Source organism: Trachypithecus francoisi, unplaced genomic scaffold (genome assembly GCF_009764315.1).
Source record: "Trachypithecus francoisi isolate TF-2019V2 unplaced genomic scaffold, Tfra_2.0 Lachesis_group0, whole genome shotgun sequence".
Taxonomy (NCBI): domain Eukaryota; kingdom Metazoa; phylum Chordata; class Mammalia; order Primates; family Cercopithecidae; genus Trachypithecus; species Trachypithecus francoisi.
The window spans coordinates 65,916,994-65,939,889 of NW_022681453.1; the positions used below are offsets into that span (position 1 = coordinate 65,916,994).

The following is a 22,896-nucleotide window of genomic DNA, read 5'->3' on the forward strand; positions in this document are numbered from 1 at the left end:
CACAGGCAGAACAAACTTGAGGTTATCAACTTATAAATCAGTTGTGTCCCAAAAATTCACTTGAAAAGTAACCATTTAGAACTCAGACTGAAGAGGAAGAGGATTACACTCGGGTGGGTACCATAAATGTTCGCTTAACCTGCAGGGTAGTAACAGGGCGTATTTCTCAGGCAATAGTAGCTACATTGCAGATTTAGAAGACCTTTACAGGCCTGGGCCCCCTCAGAAGCCAAGGCACAGGCAGCTCGACCCACTGATTCTACCTTTGCATGTTGGGCACCAGAGGCATCTAGTGGTAATGTCCTGGGTTGGGGGTAAAGCTCATGGTTCTTGCTGCAGACCCATCACAGGCAAACCTGCTGGGTAATCCTGAAAATCACCTTGCCTCTCGGGGTATCCAGGCCACCCTCTGTAAGACAGGAAGGCCCCCTCTGCCACTCACGTCCCTCTGGGAAGACAGAAGAAAGCAACACATAGAAATAGAAGAAAGTGAAAGCCCTATGAGGGGGCTGGGCTGTGAAGAAAGGGGTGGAAAGCCAGACACCACTCTTCCAGTCCAGAGTGACCTTGAAGTATCACTAGAGGGAACCTTTCCATCGCATCCTCTCTCCCAGATTATTAATCGAGGGACAATTCCCGTCCCCACCCATCAAAGTCCCAAGTGCCCCCTGCCCAACAGCCACATGGCACATGGTCCCAGCACATACCCACAGTCCACCCAGCAGATGGTGCCTTGTCCTTTCACCGCCTGGGCCACTGTGGACAGTAACCTGAGATGATTTTCAGCTGCCGCCTCTGTAAAAAAACAGAAAATTAAACACCTGTGCCCAAAGGCACTGGGTCACCTCTGCCATCTTCCCTCAGAGGTGAGGAAGGATGGAGACCAATCCCAGAGTGGGTGGAAAAGTCCTGAGCACCAGGTAAAACACCCATCCCTGCACTCAACAGTGCCAGGGCCTATGCTGCAAGAATAGTCCTGGCTCTTCTCAGAAACTCTGATCCCACCATCCTCAGGGGCCTTCCTCTTGGACACAGAACCCCCAAGTCACCCTACCTTAAGCCACACCTCACACTTTACTCTTCCAAGAATCTCTCAGCCAGATCCTCAAGGCCAGTAAAGTCTCTGACTCATGTCTTTCTGGGATACATTTTGAAAATTCCATAAACAACGACAATCCTATAACTAAAGTAGGGAATGATGTTGCTGACTCCATGTTCAAATGTCCTGGCACCCCACCTAGGAGCTGACGAGAGCTGGGGTCAGATCCTTCCTTTACTCGTGGAGCACACGCTTATCTAGGAGCTCAGTACAACCTGGTGGTAAAATGAGGTCTATATGTGACACTAGGCTCTGATGGGCCAATGCCAAAGACACCTAAGCCCCATTTAACAGCCCACTTCCTCAGAAGCCACGGGGCAAGAGCTGGTCCTGACAGCACCTCCAGGAGTCAGTTGCAGGAATGTGGACCACGCCTTGGGACAGGATGGAGTGATCGCAAGAAAGGAAGACTTTCTCATTGGTGCAGGTGTCAATCCTGATGGGTCAGGGCAAGGCACCCGCATACTACTGTGGGAGGGCAGGGTCTTAGGAACAGAGCCTCTGTGGCCAGGATTTCAGCACTGCCAGCCTGCAATGATCCACTGCAAAGTGGCTGTGGCCAGTGTTTGATTCCTATGGCCAGGAGGCTCCTGAGTCACATTCTCCTAGGTGACACCTGTGAGCTCACTTGAAAGTCCTGCCAGACAAAGACTGGTGGGGAGAGTGATCTGCCGCTTTCTCCCGCCAGAAACCGTATGATACATCCCCACGCCAAGCAGAAATGATGTCTGAATCATGTGCCTTCACAGATCGCCTTTTCTAGTGTGGATAATGGTAGCTGTTTGTGAATACAGAGCATGCTGAGCCTTTCACAGAAGCAAACAAAAGTACCGCTCAAGAGACATGCACGGAGTCACTCGGAGGAGGCACTCCCAGGAAACCACGGCTGGGGGACAGGAGGAGGGCGAGCCACTGAAGTGGGGAAGCCATTGTTTCACTGCTCGGACTGGGTTCTGGGAAGCAGGGGAGGGGGAGAAATAAACTAGAGCAAGATAAAGTACCCCCTGCCCTAACCTGCATTTCAGCCATGGAAAGGGAGGCACTGCTTGGAAGGATGGGAGGGAGCAAAGAAAATCCAGTTTCTGCACTGCTCAAAACCCCACTGAAGGTCACATGTCTCTCGTGCAGCAGGCCTGGGCAAGGAGGCAGGAAGTTAAAATAATTGCCCAGGCCCCATCAGGCAATGAAAGCAGGAGGTAGGCTGACAAGTGGGAAGCACCGGGGGCTCTACTCGCAATGGCTCAAGACAGGGTCGGGTGAGGGAAAGAGAACTTAGGCATAGGCTACCTCCTGCCCTGCAAGCTCCTGACAACAGGCCCCACCTTTCCACTCTCTAACTTCCCTAATGATTTTCTGGCCTCCGCCCCATTCTGATCTCAAAGCCCTTCTCTCATTGCAGAATCAATACTCTCTTCCCATCCTCCATCAGAGAAAATAAGAGGCAGTGGGGCATAGGGGACCAGCTCCCACCTGCTGCTAGGAGATCTCAGACAAGTCTGCTACTCCCAGCTTCCATTTCCTCATTTGTATACTGGATGTCCTCTGACAACCCACACTGCCTCCCTCCTGGCAAAGGAGCAAATGAGACTGTATTATAATGAGCTAATATGATAGGATCTACCCTAGAGAACGAATGGAACGTGTCCATCACTGACAATCATCCTAGCTCCAACTCCAGGAGTATCCAAAGCAGCAAGCCACATGTTTTCAGGGCTCTATGCCCCAGGCCTCAAGAGTACACTGCTTCCCTTTCCCTTGATGTCACTTCTATTCCTGAGAGGTGACAGCAGAGAAATGCTAGTCACATGCTGGGCTTCCAACAATGCACTCGGGGTATGTGCGTCAGACCCTCAGAAGGGGAAGCAGCAGCCGCAAGTGGCAGTGAAGACATCCCACGTGCCAGGGACGCCTGGAGAATGCAGGCACATCTGGAGCCTCTATCATCCCTCAGGTGCCAGTGAGGGTTGAGGCCGAGCTGCCGGGGAAACCTAGGCCCGGAACTGGCCCAGCCATTGGCTGCTGCTTCTCCAGGGCCACAGAAAACTTGGCATCCTTAGAAGCAGCAAAAAACACTTAACTCCGCTGGAACAACTTCAACGGAGTCAGCGTTCACCCTCCCCCAAAGTCACTGCCAAGAGCCAAGCAAACCTCTCTCCATCTGCTATGTCCTTGCCAGTCTCAAGGTCAGAAGAGAGGCAGGCTGCTGCTCCTGCCCCCAAGAAATGCTGTGTCCCAAGCTTAGAGCCCACTCCAATTCAGTCTTGCATCTGACCCCAGAGCAGGACAGATGGGCTTGGCAGGGCCAGGGCTGCCAGCTGGGGTGAGTGCTCCCAAGCCTGGGGCCCATTCAGCTGGCAACAGGCCGGCCTGGCCAGTTAATCAACAGCTCTGGCAAAGCATGCCCTGGCAGGGATCGGCCCCATGCCTGTGCAGGAAGCCAGGACATCCATCCCCAGTGCCTGCCATTGTGATCCTCCATCCTACTTCACACATGCCCTCTCCCTCTTGAGGAGTGAGGGGCTCCAGAGGACTTTCCCAACAAACACTCATCAAAAGAAACGGAACCACCCCCTGGGATCAGAAAGTGGCAGAGCTAATGCTCCTGTATGCCTCTGCCTCTGTCTTCTGAGGAAAGCTGACAAACCCCATGTCCCTTGGACCCTCCCTGAGTGGTTTTCATCCTAAGGTCTCCTGCCTTCCATGTCCACCCCCTTCCTTCCCCTGAATCCCCTCCTACCCTGATGGTTGACCTCAAGGCTGGGAAGGGACACTCACCAGATTTGGAGTAAAGCACCAGTACATTATTCCGGGTTCTGAGCAGTTTTTTCAAGTCCTTGGGGTCAGAGATTCTCTCAATGAGTGAGGAGACCTTTGCAGAAGACAGCCACAATGGCAGGACCACCTGGGGATCAAGGAGCCAACGACCGTGAGTTCCAGCTTCTGGCTGGGCCCCAGAAGAATCGGTGCCCACAGATGTGCTGCCTAGAGCTGCTTTCCTTCCAGAGGATGAGGGCAAACCAACACATCTCATGCACCACACCTACTTCTTCACTTCTAGGGACACTCCGCAGCCCACTCCCAGTCTCCCTTCCCCATGCACTTTTATAAGGCTGTATGGACTACAGATATACATAGCCCTCTATCTCGCAGGTTCTGCATCCGCAGATTTGACCAACCATGGATGGAAAATGTTTGAAAAACATAAAAACTAACAGGATAACAGTAAAATATAATACCAATAAAAATAATACAGTATAACAACTACTTACATAGCATTTATATTGTATTCGATATCATAAACAATCTAGAGATGATTTAAAGTATACAGGAAGCCATGCATAGGTTAGATGCAAATACCATGCTATTTTATATAAAGGACTTGCGCATCCATGGGCTTTGGTATCCTGTGGAGGTGGGATGCTGGAACCAATCCCTCAAGGATACCAAGAGAGGTTTGTATAAACATTCTGCATTGTTACACATCAGTCGAGAGCCCCCTGGGAGGTCAATGTCTGTCTATATTCCTCATGTTACTCCAATGCCATATTCTCAGGCAATGTAAAAACTCCATCCCATCTAGCAGCACCAAAGCATAAAATATACAGAGAAATAAGATCATCCCTTAATGCTTAGGATGGGAATGGATGGGTGAGAGGCTTTTAGCTTTTCTTACTCAGGCAAGTGATCTCAGGAGGTTAGTCAACAAGAAATGAGCCAATTCTCCCCCAGAGAACCCTGGGAAACTCTGGGAACTGGAGGTGTCTGGCACCTCTGCAGGCACAATGAAGGGTGGGCTAAAAGCAGTGTGTGGGGGTTTATTAAAAGTGTGAATAAGGAGTAGACACAAAGCAGATCCCCTTGCCCAGACTGCACAGCTGGGCAACAGCCCCTTGCCCACCTGACGGAAAGCAAGAGGGTTACTATATGGAGAGATTGAGTAAGAAAAATTCCACTTGGAGATAACCCGGCAGAGGGTAGGAGGATGGCCGTCGGAAAAGACAAGGGGATTCAGAGAAAGTCTACAAACTGAATCGTGAGATCACTCATTCCTCCAAGCTCCCAGCCCCCAGCATCTCCCTTCCCTTCTCTGGAATGCCACCTGCCAGTCTTTTTCCCCAGGCAAGAGATTAGAGAATTTCCCTCTGGGGAAACTGAGAAGCATAAGAAAAACAACCTAAAGACAGTGATTTGGAGATCCTCAATCAGCTGAGTTCCTGCTCAAATCTCCACTGTGAGGCTCTCCCAGTAAACAAGCACTCTCCACTCCCTCCACACACTCACAGAGCTGCCAGTCCATGGGCTAGTACCTTGCTCTTCAAAACAGACAGATGATCAAGGTTCACCAGTTACAAAAGACACAGACCAGAACAAACCAATGGAAAGATGAAATGTAGAGGAAAAAGAAAATTAAAAGCACAGAAGAAAACAAGAAAATTATTATTCTCAGAGAAATAAAATGGTGCATCCATAAAATAAGAATAGAATGATATGAAGAAAAATAAATACTCAAAAAGAATCATGAAAATCTCTTGGAAAGTAAAACTATCACAGAAATAATTAGGGTTGGAAGTAGAATTGAAAAAACAAAAACAAAAAAACTCCTGGAAAATACAACAAAAAAGATCAAGAAATAAAAAAGGACTTAAGAAAAATAAGAGAATGGACCTATTAAGTGCAAGAGCCAAATTAAAGAGACTCAAGAAAAAGAAAAAGAGAGGAAAAAAAAGAGAAAAATCAATTATCAAAAAGTTAATTCGAGACCTGGCACAGTATCTCATGACTGCGGTTCCAACTACTCATGAGGCTGAGGCAGGAGAATCACTTGAGCCCAGGAGTTCATGGCCAGCCTGGGCAACAGTGAGACTCAATCTCTAAAAAAGCAAATAAATTAAAAATAATCATTCAAGAAAATGTTCCAAACCTGAAGGATATGAGTCTTCAGATGGCAGGGCCCAGCATCATGAATAAAAAGACTCTTACCAAAATACATCACTGAAAACTTTCAGAACACTGCTGACAAAGGGGAGATCCTAACCATTTCAAATAAAAAAAAAAATACAACATACAAAAGATCAGGAGTCAGAACTAGCATAAGACTGTTTATCAGCACACAAAAGACAACGAAACATTGGCTTCACAATTCTCAAGGAAAATGATTTCTAACTGGAATTCTGTAACCAGCTAACTATCCATCAATCATGAAAATAAACTTACTTGAACAGATGAAAGATATCAGATGTATAAAATTTACCACCAGTGCACCCTTTCTCAGAAAGATACTGGGACCCATTTTCCACTAAAACAAAAAGTAAATGAAAAATTAGACATGGAAACAAAGAATTTAATGAAAGAGAGAGACAAAAGGATTACCCCATTGACGGTGAAGAGAAATCCCAGGATGACAACTGTTCAACAGCCTGCAGAGCAACCAGACCAGAACACAGCAAGGACAGAGCTCATGGAGGAACACGGTCAATAAGAAGAGGCAACCATAGCTTATTTGATATGCTTGGTCATACTGAGAGGAGTTTTAATTTCTGCTACAAAAATTTTTTAAAAAAATAATATGACCAAAATTACACAGCTCGTCAGGTACAGCCAGGACCTGAATCCCAGTCTTTCTAATATGAGCTCACGCCTTCTCAGCCCCCTGCCTCTTTGCAGCCAGAAGCCTTGGATTGAGTCTGAGCCCTACCACTCAAGAGCTAAGATGCCTAGCCAATGTCACTCAACCTTTTAAAGGCTTAGTGACTCCCGTCTGACATACAGATAATGATACTTCCTTCGTGGGATTGCTGTGAGGATGAAATGGGATAATTTATTGAACGTGTTTTATAAATCAGAAAGCACCCTGAGAGTATCAGTTACCATAATATGCAACACAAACTTCCATCTCAGCAGAGAAGAAGACTGAAACATGACCATATTCTAGTGTTTCTAAATATAATCTGCCATTGGAATTCAAAGTTTCCCTCTCCCCAGAGTAAAGCCATCCAAGAGGAAGCCAAGGAATGATTTCTCCCTCATCACACCCTGCAGAGCAGGGTAAAATGCCTGAGGACCCACTGCCCTTATGCAGGCCACCTTAAGAGCTCACCAAAAAGCTTGCTAAACTTTATTATTATTATATGTTATCCTACTGCTCCCAGGGAGCTAACGGACTTCAGACTGAAAACTCCACAGCTCAATGCACATGATTAAAGGGAAAAAAATAATCTGTTGGAAAAACACATTGCCTCACTGCTGTTTTTAATCCTCAGATAATCTGACCAGTGGAGAGCAACAACTGCTCTTGCCCAGGGCCTCAGGACTCTGACCTGTAGCCCAGCCTCTCCTGGGGCTGGTAGGCACCCACACTTCTGGAAGTGGGGAGAAGGAAAAGGGAAGGCAGGAGGGAGGGTGAGCCCAGAGCTCATCTGCCAGGCAGCGCTGTGTGCAGCTGAGTTGCAGCGACAACGAAGTGTGTACAAGAGAAACCACAAGAGGCTGAGGCTCACAGCACACCCTCAGCTTCCTTCCCATAAAACCCTCTCCATCCTGCAGGTCATCTAACCAAGGGCCACTGAGATTTAACAAACCACTTTCCAGCCAGCCAGCCAAGCCCCTTACCCAGCGTTTGGAGTCACGCAGTAGAGAAGTTAAGCCCAACCAGAAACGTGCTGAACAAATTTACTTCGCTTGAAAACCATCACTGGACATGACGCTGGGGCTCAGACTGGGCATCATCCACAGCCAAGCCGGTTTGGAAGCCGTATGAAGGGTCTATCTCCCTACACTCACCCCCACCCCCAAGATTAAGAGCTCTCGAGGAGGGCAGGGCCCCGCACAGGGCCTGGTCCATTGAAAGCCCTCAGGAAATGTTTGCCCTGTATTATAAACATGACAGATTATACTGTTACCACACTCCTGACCTTAGCAGAGGTCACCCACTATCAGCATGTGATGGGGTGAGTCCACAGCAGCCCTTGGGAGGCCCAAAGGGACTATGGAAACGAGACAGACCACAGCTCAGGGGGTATCTGGGCTGGAGCACGGCAGAAGTCAGTGGGGCAGGCTGGGCTCTTCAAAGTCTGCCCAAGGGCCTGATCTGGTGCAAGAAGAGAGTGGGAAGCATCATTGCCCAGTTAGCAGGGGAGTGAAAGGATGAACATGGTATTGTAGAGACTCATCTGGCCGTGACCTCAGACTGGGCAGCAGCCAGGGAGGCCGGAAGTGGAGGGCCCTGTTGGGTGGCTGCGCGAGTGGAGAGACATGGATCAATGCAAAAGCCTCAGAGGGAAAAACAACAAAACCCAATGCCTATTTGTAGGTAAGTGAGGAAGAAAGAGAAAAAAAGTCTAAAATGACTCCCAGAATTCTGGGCTGGGAGGCGGGAACAACAGCCAAAGATGGAAGAACAGACAAGCAGCAGTGAAAGATGCTTTTCTCTCACATTAAGGAAGATGATAATAGGCTCAGGTTTTGGACAGGTAGAAAGTGAGGCATCAAATACAGGCATCCTCCAGGTTGCAAGGTGAGCCACCAAGTAAATGAAGTCCCCATGGGCCAGGCTCAGAGGGAGGAGACAGGAAACACCCTCAGTGAGGGAGGAGGCAGGACCAAGAGGGAGGTGGGGAGGGCTGCGTCCATAGAGACTAGGGAGGGGATGCTTTTAAAGAAAAGGGAGTGATCCACAGGCAGGCAGAGTGGGGAGGGGCTGGGAAAGGGCCAAAGGCGGTGAAGTCCCTGGGACCACTGGTGAGAATGTCAGTGGCACACACGGCGGGAGCTTGAAGCCAGGTTGCAGAGGAGAGAAAGTCTACCGAGCACAGGAGCTGGGGTGATAATGGGAAGGTGCAAGGAGGTTCCACAGGGTCAGAAGAAGGATAAGTTGTATCCCATGAAGATGGGGGCGTGCAGGCATTAGTGGGCACAGGCGAAACAGGATTTGCCCAGAGTGGCAGGATCTGAGAACAACAGAGGAAAAATCATCAGGATAGGCCGATCCAGGGAGAATCCAGAGACATGGGGTCCAAAGAGTTGAGACACTAACCGGGCTTTTGAGAAGGGGAAGGATGAAAGGCCCCTCTGTGTCTGGCCTCAGATAGACCCTCACCCTATCAAACAACCACAGGGGCAGACAAGTGGGAGCCGTTTCCTCCCTCCCCATAAGCCTGAGGGGACTTTCCTCCTGCCACTTAACATTCTCCTTTCTCCTCCACTTCAGTCTATTTTAACCTTTCCAATGTATACGCTCCTTCCTTTCCTTAAGATGCAGTCCCAGCAAACCTCGGAGCACCTTGCCAAGAGCCTTACTGCAGACTTCATAAGTCACAACCCACAAACCTTGATAACAACAATAACTAGAGCAACAATAACAATGTTAATGATGCAAAAACTATCTGCTCCTTTGTCTAGCCCTTGGGGGGAAAGGGCAGGATTTGAGAAGTGCTTCCAAAGGCAGCCAGGGTTCCATCCCAGTCACGGCATTGTTCCTGGGCTTGGCAGGCTCTTTACATTCGAAGTCAATCGCTCTAGAGGTAGAGGAGAGAAAAAAGATCCCCTTTGTTCACCATGCAAACCCCTTCTGACCTTCTCCAATAATTTGCTTTCTTTCTGCTCACAACCCTCAGCTTTAACAGTATTTACATCAGGGCTGAGCTGCCCCCGCCGGCTGAGCTGAGACCCATAAAGCATCTCCCTGGTGCAGGGCAGAACACTGCCAGCAAAAATGGCTTTCCCCTTTTCTGCTTCTGGGAAACAGAGGTCCCCATTGCCAGGTCCTGCCTATTATCAGCCAACCAGCACATCACTGTCAGAGCACCAATGCTCCTGACCTCCAACCCCCCTCACAGAGCTTCACTGCACCCCCTCCCTCCAGAGCACCAGTCCCCTTCCACCACCCAATCCCTACCCTGAGTACAGGCTGTCTTCAGAGTCCAGCAGCAACAGAGTGCCGGGCACGGAGGTTCTCACTGCCCATCTCTGCCATGGCTGGAGGCAATGGGGTGGAGACCGAGTCCTTCCTCATCTTCCAGACCCCCTGCCGTGCTCTTGTAACAGGTGTCTGCTCATTCAGAGCCTGCCAGACAAACCGCCATCCCACTTAGAAACCCACTCTCTTTTCCTCCCTCTGCAGTCTTCCAGACACCACAGAAAGAGCACTGGCTCAGGAGTCAGACAGACCTGGGGAAAATCCAGGTGCCACCACTTACAGCAAGATGACCTCAGGCCTGTTACTAGACCTCTGAGTGTCAACTCCCCACCTACAAGGTGGAGAGGAGAATACCAATGCCCACTTTGCAGGGTGGCTCAGGACTACATGAGGGGGGAAATGACAAAGAATCTAACGTTTGGCATGCAGAAGCACAGAATAATTGCACTTCTCTGTATTCGCAAGACAACTTAGAAGGGGAGCAAGGACAGCAGTAACACGGAGACCACCTCTTCCTCTCCAGGGGCCCTGTCTGCAATCAGGCAGGGCAGCAGGTCCAGGCAGGAAGGAGCGAACATGTACACACATTTAGCCACCAGAAAGCCTCGAATCATTACCAGCTGCACAGCGACCCAGACCAAGAGGTCACACGGCACATTTAGAGCACACTTCCCAGGTTTCATACCCACTAACTCATTTACCCCTCACAATACCCCAGTGAGTAGGTACCTGCCTCATCCTACAGATGAGGAAACTGAGGCTCAGACAGGTTACATTAATTATGAAGGTCACACAGTAGGTAAGTAACACAGCCAGGACTACAAGTTGGGCCTCCCGACTCCTGGCCAGAGGAGGCCTGCTTCTCTCAACCCCACAGGCTCCCTGGACTGCTGCAACAGATGGCACAACCCAAGCAGAAAAGGAACATCTCCTTCCAAGGCAGGGCCTGCTGAAGCAACCAGGAAATGCCCCCATCTCCCAGAATCCCAGGGCAAGGAGGGTCCCAGCAGGGGTTTAGACTAACCCTCTGCTTTCTGCAAGCCCAGCAGATCCTGGAGTCTCCCAAGGTTCCTGGGGCCAAGAGCATGAAGATCCTAAATGTGGCAATTAGCCCAGGTCTGTTCCCAGCCAGAGACTGTGTGCAGGAAGTGTGCGGTCCTCTCCATCTGCTAACATAGCACACACAAACTCCCCTCTTCACTTACCTCACTTAATGAGGCTGATCGCCACCCAGCATCACCATCAAACTAAAGAGGTAAGAGTCCCGGTACGCTGGAAGATAATCAGTGAGAACAGTCCTTGCCACATTACACCTCAGCTTTAAAAAGCTCCTCATCTCTGGGGTGTGTGCCAGCACCCTCACATTCTCTATAACTAGCAAAGCCGTCTGTCATTATGAATTTACTATTCAATGCAGACCATGAAGCCAGCGATATTCAATTATGTAAAAGCAGCTTGCCAACGGAGGAAGACTTGGGAACAGAAGTTTAACACTGAGGAAAAAGGGTGAAGGTGGGACTCAACCTCTTTTGCTCTGTCACCTGGAAAAAAGATACCCTTATGTTGAGAACTGTGAAGAAACAGGTTTAATTTAGTTTAACCCACATTTTGCTCAAAATAGTTTTGAAATGTCAGAATCTAAGTCTAGACTCATAAGAAGCTGGTACTAAAGGGACTCAGGAAAAAGTGGAGGACCTCAGAAAACAGGTGTGGCCCTAAATCCAAGGTCAGAGAACTTGAGTGGGCTGAGAATTTAGAGCTTGTGGTTTGGCGGAAAGAGCATTGTACCTGGAGTCAGAAGCTCAAGTTTTGTGCTGACTTTGATTATTACTGGTTGTCGTCTCTCCTTCTCCAAGTCTGCTTCCTACTCTGGAAAACTGAGGAACTGAGAGTGATTTCCAGAGTTCTTTACAGTCGTATCATTTGGTAAACCTATTCTCATGACCACCACCAGAGCAGCACTGTGAGGTAATCACGCTTTGTGAAGAAACCATTGAGTTTCCCTGGGTAAGTGGCCACCTGCGATAAAAACCTCTTCACCTCTCAGTCTCCCTTGCAGCCAGTGTGGCCATGTTCTAGCCCCTGGAACGCGAGCTTAAGTGTGATGTGGCAACTTTAACAGACATCTGATATGACTCTTCTTAGACCCTGCCTCATTCCTGCCAGCTGGAATTTGGACAAAATGGCTGGAACTCAAGCAGCCACCTTGAGACAATGGGGAGGAAGGGCCTGCTAAAGAGGAGCAAACAAGATACATGGTACCTGGGTCCCTGACACTACACAGGGATATTCTGGCCCTGGAATATCCCTGTGCAGGCTTCTGCATGAATGAAATAAATGGTCCTTTTTTTTTTTTTTTTTTTTTTGAGACGGAGTCTCGCTTTGTCGCCCAGGCTGGAGTGCAGTGGCCGGATCTCAGCTCATTGCAAGCTCCGCCTCCCGGGTTTACACCATTCTCCTGCCTCTGCCTCCCGAGTAGCTGGGACTACAGGCGCCCGCCACCTCGCCCGGATAGTTTTTTGGATTTTTTAGTAGAGACAGGGTTTCACTGGGTTAGCCAGGATGGTCTCGATCTCCTGACCTCGTGATCCGCCCATCTCGGCCTTCCAAAGTGCTGGGATTACAGGCTTGAGCCACCGCGCCCGGCCAATAAATGATCTTTTTAAGGAGTTCTCATTCTGGGTCTTCTGGCACACATACAAATAGATCTTGGGTGCCCACTGAACAAAAGCTTTAACTAGAAAGAAATACAAACATCTGTTCTAATTGGGATATTTCAAAGTGCCTCAAGCACCAAATCATGCATTAAACTTTAGATATGTTATCTATAAGGAAGGAGACAGAAAGACTGTCAAGGGATTGATTTACCCAGTGTTCTTCCTAGTAGCCCAAATTTTCAGTGTGCCTGTTCTTATCAGGTACCTTGGTCACCTGATGCCAGCTATCCACAAATGAAAGAAGAATTAGCCCGGGAACTCTTCAGTTTCCTTACCCCAGCTCTTTTCTGGTAAGAGGACCATTCTGGAGATAAAAAAGCCAGGACATCTCTTTCAATTCAGATTTGAGTTGGGCTGATTGGTTTCCCACAAATATAGAAATCCCCTCAAAATTCCTCACATACCATCTCCAGCCTCCAGGTAGCCCTCCAGAGTCAGGGACTCAAAATCTCCTGAGACCACTCAACTCAGCTGGACCCAGGAGGCTGTGGGAACTCAATATGCTAATATATGGAAGTCCCATGTCCTACACCATACCCATATCATCTTGGAGCACTCCTCATTAGAAACGTTAAATCCCACCTCCCACACACATGCACATCTGTCAGCCTATCACACTCCAAAGACAGCAAACATGTCTCTTCTAGGATTCTCTAGGTGAAATATCCTAATTCCTCATGTGTGACCTCAAATCCCCCACTGTCCAGACACCGCCACCTCAGTGATTCCCAGAGCTCTTCCCAATGCTCTGTTTCATACTGTTGCAGCTTGAAAAGAGTAATGTGCTATTTTATGCCATAATTTGTTTTTAGAAATAAATACTTAGGCTCTCATAAATCAAAATATAGAAAATTAATCTCAACCCAAATCTTCATTGGTGGGTCACAGTTTAAAAAAAAATAAAAGGTTGAGAAACACCACTAGTGAATCTCTTAAAATACAGAGCTCAACTGTCATATACTGCTGGCAGAAATCTCAACTAGTACAATTCTTTTGGAAAGGTAGCTGGCATAATGTATCATGTATCTCTAAAGTATTTATGCTGTTTGACTTGGTAATTCCACTTCTGGGAATGTGTCCTGAGGAAATTAGCAGAGGTCTGACACACATATGACTCACAACCATTCTACTCATAAGAGTTAAAACCTATAAACAACCTAAATGTCCAGCAACAACAGAATGGTTACACAGAGTAAGCCACTCAATAGAAGAATAAGCCATTTAGATGGTATTTTATTTAAATGGTGTTTTTAAAGACTTTGCAATGCAAAAATGTTTGCTTTAATGTTGTCTTTAAAAATAGAATTTAAAATATGCATGGTATAACCACAACTGTAAGTAAACAAAAGTATGCTCAGAAAAACACTGTGGATTTGCCCTCAGTAGTATTTATTCTTCCCCTTTCTCTATTTTTTCAACTTGTCATAATAAGCATGTCCAATCTAAATGTTTAAAGAAAAAAATTACCACCACTTGGCTACCATTATGAAAATAATTAACTGCCTCAAAGTGTCTCCCCACCAAAAAATGTAACTTCACAGTGGGGAAACATGGCAGAAACCCCCTTAACTAAGGGGCCAACAGAAACACCACCAGTAATGGGTCAAATTGATGTCAGGTGCCCCCTGATATAATGCACTAAATGAAAACATCGTCAAAAACCAAATTGAGGAAAATTCTTTAAAAATGTCAAGGTCACAAAAGACAGAGCCTGAAGAACTGTTCCAGATTAAAGGAGACTAAAGAAGGACAATTAAATGCAGTGTGTGATTCTGGTTTGGGTCCTGAATAAAATACTACCTTCCTAGTTTTGATCGTTGTACTTGGTTACATAAGAGAATGTTTTTGTGTTTTAGGAAATACTGAAGTATTTAGGGGGCAAAGGAATATCATATATAAACTTCATATATGTAGAAGAAAAGTATGATAAAAACAAATGTGATAAAATATTAATATTTGTGGAATCGAGACAAAGGGCACATAACAATCCTTTGGATTCTTCTTGCAACTCTTCTATAAATCCGATATTATTTCTAAATAAAAGTTAAAAAGAAAAAAACTTGCCTAAAAAAGAAGAAAGGAAAGAATGAGGCTTCCAGAACACAAGCAGATACTGACCCCAGCTCTTGCATAGGCCTTCTGATTCCTCCCCGCCCAGCACTTGCTCTGTGTCCTTTCCCACATATGTGTCCTTCTGCACTGCTAGCTGAACAGTCTCGCCTCTGTTCATGTGACACTGGGTGGTTTGGCTTTTTTTATAACTATTATATGGAATCTGCAAGGTACTTGGCATGCAACACATACCTAGCAAATACTTGTAGAATGGTTTTGATGAGAGATATAAGAAAGAACATTAATTTTAGGCCAGGCACAGTGGCTCACACCTTTAATCCCAGCACTTTGGGAGGCTGAGGCGGGCAGATCACAAGGTCAGGAGTTTGAGACCAGCCTGGCCAATATGGTGAAATCCCGTCTCGACTAAAAATACAAAAATTAGCTGGGCGTGGTGGCACGTGCCTGTAATCCCAGCTACTTGGGAGGCTGAGACAGAAGAATCACTTGAACCAGGGAGGCAGAGGTCATAGTGAGCTGAGATCACACCACTACACTCCAGCCTGGGCAACAGAGTGAGACTCTGTCTCAAAAAAAAGAAAGAAAGAAAGAACATTAATTTTAAAATATGCATACTGTATGCCCCTTAAAAGGGTAAATTCTAAACATCTGCCATGAGCCGCGATAGCTAAACACTACTCTGCACAAGGAGTGAAGGCCTAACCTTAAATCAAGCCTGGGGATCTCACCACCGATGCTTCCCAATGTTCAAATGTCTACCCAGCAGCCTCTGAAATAAAACCAAGCACCATGAGTCCCTGAATGGTGGTGATACTGGTGTGTGTGTGTGTGTGTGTGTGTGTGAGAGAGAGAGAGAGAGAGAGAGAGAGAGAGAGAGAGAGGTGGGAGGAGAGGCTGGCCCTGGGATGTGAGACCCTTGGCTACTGGGAGCCAAGAGAGCTAACTGTGCTTATTAACAAACAGAAATGCAAAAGCACCTGGCAAGGAACAGAATGCAAGAGAGGATCCTTTAATCCCAAATCCAGGGCTTAGGGATTAGCCCATAATAACAACAACAGCCAAAAGCAGAGTGCTTATTGTATGACCAGCAGTGAGCTAAGCAGTTCATGTGTTATCTAACTGAATTATCTTGACAAGTGTACGAAGTAAGCACTTTTATTGTTCCCATTTTATAGATAAAGAAACTGAGACTAAGGGGAGTTAAGAAATTTGCTGAAGGTCAAACAGCATGTAAGAGAGCTATGATTCAGACCCAAGTCTGACAGACTCCAGCACCAGAGGTGGGGCGTAAGGAGGACAGATTCCCAGAGCCACACACATCTTACTGCTTGCTGCTGTAAATACAAGGCCAGCTGCATTTCTTCTATTTCGCTTCCTTTAAAAAGCCACACCTTATATTTGGGGCTACGCAGCACAGTTTCTCCCCTCTTGTATTCCCCACGGCACAAATGTGGTTGTCAACAATAGACAATTCAGGGGCAGGGCCACTTATCTGAGAGCTTATGAAAACAGGTTTTCTTATCCTGAAATTGCAACTGCAGTGCATTTAGCCAGGACTTAAGTCCCTAAAGCTTTTAATGTTTTGGAAAACCTCTTCGTGAGCCAAGAGGGCTCTGGATCACTGCCAGCTTGGTGTGCCAGGCCTGTTAACGAGGAAGAACTGGTAGAGGGAACATTGAATTAGGCAGCAGGCAGGGCAGAAGAGCAGGTGAATTCCCACTCCGGAAATCAACTCTGCCTCCAAGCTCTGTGAACTGATAAGAAAATAACAACTCAGTGCTCATGACCCATGGTGTACATCTATGCTTTTACACACATGATCTCATTTCATCCTCTAAAGTTGAGAGTCTAAGCCACTGGTTCCACCCTTCAGGTCTCAACCCAAGAGTATAGTCATAAAAATCAGTGAGTTACAGTAGCATTTTAAAAAAATTACATTGACTAGAAAACATCAGTGAGTAGCATAGGTAGCAACACTGTGCATTCAGTGAACCGAATATTACTGGGTTACACTGTAAAATGTATAACTATTCTTGCAGGAGTTGAAAAACTATCATAAACAATCAGTGTTTATAGGCAGAGGTGGTACTATCCCCACTTTAGAGATGTGAAAACTGAGGCTCAGAGAAGGGATTTGCCTCAGATTAAGCCTAAAACAGTAGAGCCAGGACCCTGCCAGGACAGATCTGATGCTTTTCTCTTGGCCTGTCAATGTGAATAGTTCCGACAGACATCCCTGGAGCATCATCCACTCCCCATTGTTCCACCCAGAATAATACCTGAGAGGCTGGCAAGTCTGCTTTCCCTTCCAATCTAGCTATTGAGTGTGACCTGCTGAAAAGAGCCACAGTGACAACCTGATCCATCTTCCCTCTGCTACCAGCATGTTCACAAGCCCCCAAATCCCTTCAGAGAAAAGCACTTGCTCAGGTCACATAACAGCAAGCAGACAACGGTGACACAGCTCCAATGTGAGCAGAACTTGTGCTACACACTCAATCGAGAGCACCCAGCTCGGCTGGCAAAGTACCACCAGCCATGTAAGATTAACTTCAAAATGTGTCTAGTTTTGTAGCTGTATCACAGCACTCAGTATTCTGGGAATACAGATTCCTGGGCTTTATTCTTGAAGAAAAACATCTCCAGGGTCTGGGAGCGCAGGAATCCATTTAACACATATCTCCTTAAGGTGAAGAAACTCCATCACTGACCCATCTTTGAAAAACCCTCTCTCTGGGCCCCACATCACTCCCCTGTCCACTGTTAGCCAGAATTTTCCATCTCCCCCACTCCTCCCATCCTCCTGCCTCCTTCTATTGCTCATCCCTCTGAAATCTGCCCTCCCCGCCCCCACCACCACCAAAAAGGCTCTTGGTGAAGGCTCAACAATGACCTCCCTGTAGATAAACCCTACAGGCACTTCCAGTTCTCATCTTGTTTGGCCTCTTGAACTGGATGCGACACTTGGTTTCCCTCCTACCTCTCTAATAATCATTCCTTTCTTCTTTGTAAACCCTCCTCTTCCCATTCTTTAAATTTGAAGTTCTGCAGCTCACTCAGTCTACCTTCTCTTCCTACCCTATATGGTCCCCCAGCCAACTTCACCCACTCTCCTGAATAACACCCCTAAATCGACATCTCCAGACCAGACCTCTCTTCTAAGCAACACATCTTTACATCCTGCTTACTCAGCAGTTCTTAAACTGGAGTCAAGTATAATTCTAAAATGTTAAAAGCCTAATTCTCATACAAATAGGTATTGAGCATATTTCAAAGTTTTACTTAACTCGCTAATAAGAGACCCTAAAAAAAAGGATATAATCCTGATATAAGACTGCTACATTAGATACCAACAGGTTAATGTCCTTCAGGGCAATAATCTTTGTGTTTCTCTTCTTTACCAAACAGAAATAATTTGCATCCTACCTAACTTTACAAAGTATGGCCCATAACAAATAATAAACAGAGTTACATCCCCTAGAGCACAGCTGGTCCTTAGATGGTCTCTTATACAATACTCTAGTACGATACTAAAAGGTCACAAAATCATCTTTTATTTCCAAGTTTTAGATAATTTTTTTCCACTGTAGTCTATGAATTTGGATGAAGAAAAACGACATCTTTATCTTCACTAACCTCTAACTGAAATTTAGCCTTTCCTATTTTATGAATGTATTTACAAATGTATAAATGCTTTCTACATTTATGAATGTAGATAACAAATTACAGTAGTTATTAGGGTAGCAGTGTCTGTGACTTTGCCACCAACAGAAATCAGATTTCCTTACCACATTACAAGACATCCTGAAACACTATTTATGCTCATCACTACTTAAAATTATAGAAGTTATCAAACTTGTACCTTCAATCTTTTCATACGATGCATTAATAAACATAAATATTGCCGGGCGCGGTGGCTCAAGCCTGTAATCCCAGCACTTTGGGAGGCCGAGACGGGCGGATCACGAGGTCAGGAAATCGAGACCATCCTGGCTAACCCAGTGAAACCCCGTCTCTACTAAAAAATACAAAAAACTAGCCGGGCAAGGTGGCGGGCGCCTGTAGTCCCAGCTACTCGGGAGGCTGAGGCAGGAGAATGGCGTAAACCGGAGAGGCGGAGCTTGCAGTGAGCTGAGATCCGGCCACTGCACTCCAGCCTGGGCGACAAAGCGAGACTCCGTCTCAAAAAAATAAAAAATAATAAAAAAAAACATAAATATTATTTTATCACAACCTTGTTATATTTTGATAACTGTATTTCAATATAACTGCTTTCTTTGTAATTCTATGCATTTTACTTTACACATTTAAAAACATTATTCAAAGAAAAACCCAGAGGTTCTCAGAGAAGCCTTTCCTGACTCCTTAAATTAGGTTAGGGAGCCCTGTTATACATTCTCTTACCACATTATATTAACACTTTCTGTTTCCAGCACTTACTACCTGAACTAAATAATTAATCAGTGGCTGTCCCACTAGGCCATGAGAGAAAGAGATGTCGTCTGACTTATTTATGGTTATCCCCAATGCCTTAGCATGAGGCCTGGCTCATAAAAGATTCTCAAGGAAATATCCATTTGGGAAAAAAAAAAAAGAAGTATCTGTTGAATGAATGAACATCTGTGGCACATGTAGGATGCTGATGCTGGTCCACTTTCCTTTGAAATAGGGGGCATGTACTAATACTCTGCCCAGGACCCATAAAGACTAGACCCCGTGATGAGAACAAATCCACTTGGTCCTCAAGACCCTTCCCTGCTTGGCCCAACAATAGAGCTTTTCTACCAGGCCCACATTTGGGCTCAGATACTGGATCACCTTTATGTTTAAAACCCAGCTTACAACCCTTAACCTTGATTTTCATCAACATCTTCTAAAGGACTAAAGGACCTGCTCACAAATTCAAGAAATCTGTCTGCGCCAAGGGGTTGGAGGAACTGCAGGATTCTTTGAAGCAAATGGACACTCAACCCCTGCGCCTCCGCAGCTTTAATGGGTTGGAAACTCTGAAGCCAGACACAGGCCCACCATCACACCATCTAGGAATGGAATGTGCATCAAACTGGTGCCTCAGTATGATTTTGAGGAATAAAGGCTCTTTTAATCCCACACTCCATGAGTGTCTTCAACCCCCCAGTGCGAGATCACAAAGCTAATTATTTATAAGAGGTAGCAAACTGGTATATGGAAAGAGGCCCTGTTGATGTAGGGTGGCAATAGGGGACAGTGAACTGGAGCTCCTCGGGGGAAGGACACAGTCAGCACGTGCCTGGCTGGCCACTCCCGTACAATGTCACAGCCACCAGGGAGCAGCTAAAAAACAAGTTTCAGGGACACTCCTGGAAAATGGCTGCCAACACAGCTGCTTACACATTCAAGCCAGGCACTGAGAACTCTGACTGTGGTCCCCACCTATCTCTTTATTCCTTCACCTTCCAGGCCACAGACACCTCAACCTCATCTAAGGGCATGTCGCCTACCACCTCCCTGTCCAGCCACCCATCCCTCTCCAGGGGTAATGGTACTGGGCTAGCCTACTCACCTCACTAAGTTACATGGGGCTCAAAACCACACTGACGTGAAATACATGGAAATGCTTTGCAAACTCTAAAGCCCTCTACAAATGCATCCGATTTAACAATTCTGCCAACAGATCACACGGGGAGCCAGAGGCTCCAGGCAGTGCTGAAAGATGGCCAGGCAGAAGGGGATGGGCCAGCCCACCAGGGCTGAGAATTCCTGCTCCTTCCCTCTCCCGTTGGGACCTAAGATGTCAGGTGTTAAAGACAACACCACCCCCATCCCCACTCCCTCCCCCCCACACACATGCACACGCACAAGGAAGGAGAAGTGGGGGGCAAATAAACCATCCCAAGTCCAGGTAATGTGGAAGAACCTCAGTCTCTCCTTATACCCCATGCATTCATTTCTGGCCCACTGTCACTCAGATAGCCTCAAAAGCTACCACAACCACCAAGTAAGACACAAGAGCCTGACAGAACAAAACCACAAAGCTGGGGCAAAACCTCCAGGGATATAGTGTGTTTGGTGTCTTCATTCCCAAGAGGGGATCTACTTTCAGAAGAAAGGGGAGAGAAACCAAGCACACGTATATCCTGAGCTCTTCTGCACACCGCCCCCACCTGGGATCTCTGCAGCGGCCTGGCAGAGAGGGGGCAAGGAGGGAGTCAAGAGCTCAGCTCCAAGTAACTCCCATGGGGAGAATCCTAGCAGCACAGGGGGGCCCCTACCAGGCATTCAAATCATGCAGCCTCTCTCTGGCCCTTCCCTGCCCACCTCCTCCTCTTAACTGACTTCCCCATCATCTCTTATTCAACAACTGGCAATGACTGCTGAGACTCCCAGTGACTGGACACTTTCCTGTGCCAAGCACTGTGTTGGGTGCTTCCTGTATCTCTTCTAATCCTTTCAACACTTCAAGATGGATATCATTATCACCACTTACAAACAAGAAAACTGAGGCAGGGCCCAAGGTCAGGCAGCTCCTGAGTGTCTAGCTGGCTGAAAGCCCATGTTCTTTCCACTACATAACACTTGAATTTATCTTGTAGATAACGGAGAGGAAAGTAAGGATGAAAGTGTTGTTCTGGGAAAATTAATTCAGTCTCTCCCCCTCCCACCCAACCCTACATGTGGCCTGATTGATCTTGTTATTAAAAGGGCAGCTTTCATCATGTCTCTCCATTACCTTCAGAATCGAGTCCCCATGGCTTTGCCAGGCATTTAAGGTTCTTTACGATCCGCTTTTTCAGTCTTATTCCCCTCATCCCCAGACTCAAATCCTCCCTCCATCCAGCCTGGCCTATCATTCTTCATTTTCCATGTCTCTGGCTTAGAAGGTTTCCTTCTCTGCCTGTGACATTAATTCCATCAGCCAAACACAGACCAGGGCTGATGACATGCCAGGCCGAGTTAGGTGCTGGGGACACCACAGCCAGGACAGGGTACTCCCTGCTGTCACAGAGCTCCAAGTCTGCCCTTCTTGTGAGGCCAGCTCATACCCTGCTCTTTCCTGGGGTCTTCTCTGGTCACTCGGTGTCCCACTGCTTGGCCTCGTCCTGAATCCCCAGCACACGGGGGTTGCCGCTCTTATGGCACTCAGCCACACTTCCACCTTATATGCCAGGTCTGTTTTAAGACTTCCACTGTAATGTGTTTATTTCTGTGGGAAATGTGCATTCCAGGTTCCAAACAGCATTTTTTTTTTTTTTTTTTTGAGACGGAGTCTCGCTCTGTCGCCCAGGCTGGAGTGCAGTGGCCGGATCTCAGCTCACTGCAAGCTCCACCTCCCGGGTTCCCGCCATTCTCCTGCCTCAGCCTCCAAGTAGCTGGGACTACAGGCGCCCGCCACCTCGCCCGGCTAGTTTTTTGTATTTTTTAGTAGAGACGGGGTTTCACCATGTTAGCAGGATGGTCTCGATCTCCTGACGTCGTGATCCGCCCGTCTCGGCCTCCCAAAGTGCTGGGATTACAGGCTTGAGCCACCGCGCCCGGCCTCCAAACAGCATTTTAAATGGCAATTCAGTCCTCAGGCCAGCCCACAAAAGCCTATTAAATATATAATGGTCCCAGAGAAGTACAGAACCTAAATAAGTGTACCTTAAAAGCTCTACAGGAGAAGCTAGGAGCAAACATCTGCCTCCTGCACCTCCACCCACTGTCCTCCAGTGTCTGAGCTTCAAGCGACCATCAGGGGCAGAGGCAGAGAAGCAGGCGGGAGATGGAGGAGTGGGAAGAACCCGATTTACATTCAGCAGATCTGGCTCTTCTCCCAGCTCTGCCTTCACTAACTGGGTGGCCTTGAGTGAGTCCCTTCCCTCCCTAAGCCTCGCTATTCTCTTATAAAAGGAGAAGGCTGAGTTAGATCAGTTCTGAATCTCACAGATCAGCAGAATATATATATATTTAAATATAAATATGCAACACGGATTTTATATTAAAAATAAATTTTATCAAGACAGGACTTTTAAAAAGAAATCACAATATACCACAACCAGCCTTATTTTTCAAAAGGATGCTGTAACCCCCTCCCCCTCAAAATATGGTCATCGTGTCAGAAAAATTGACAAGTT

General features: G+C 46.9%; 1 protein-coding gene across 1 annotated transcript in view; it reads right to left on the reverse strand.

The window, feature by feature from the left end:
- The window catches only part of PDIA5 (protein disulfide isomerase family A member 5), a 94,164-nt gene that overhangs the window by 67,318 nt on the left and 3,950 nt on the right, over positions 1–22,896 (reverse strand). The window contains exons 2-3 of the mRNA XM_033211010.1: positions 3,875–4,001; positions 708–795 (exon numbers count right to left, since the gene is read on the reverse strand). Coding sequence (XP_033066901.1) covers positions 708–795; positions 3,875–4,001 — 215 coding nt within the window. The remainder of the gene's footprint in view (positions 1–707; positions 796–3,874; positions 4,002–22,896) is intronic.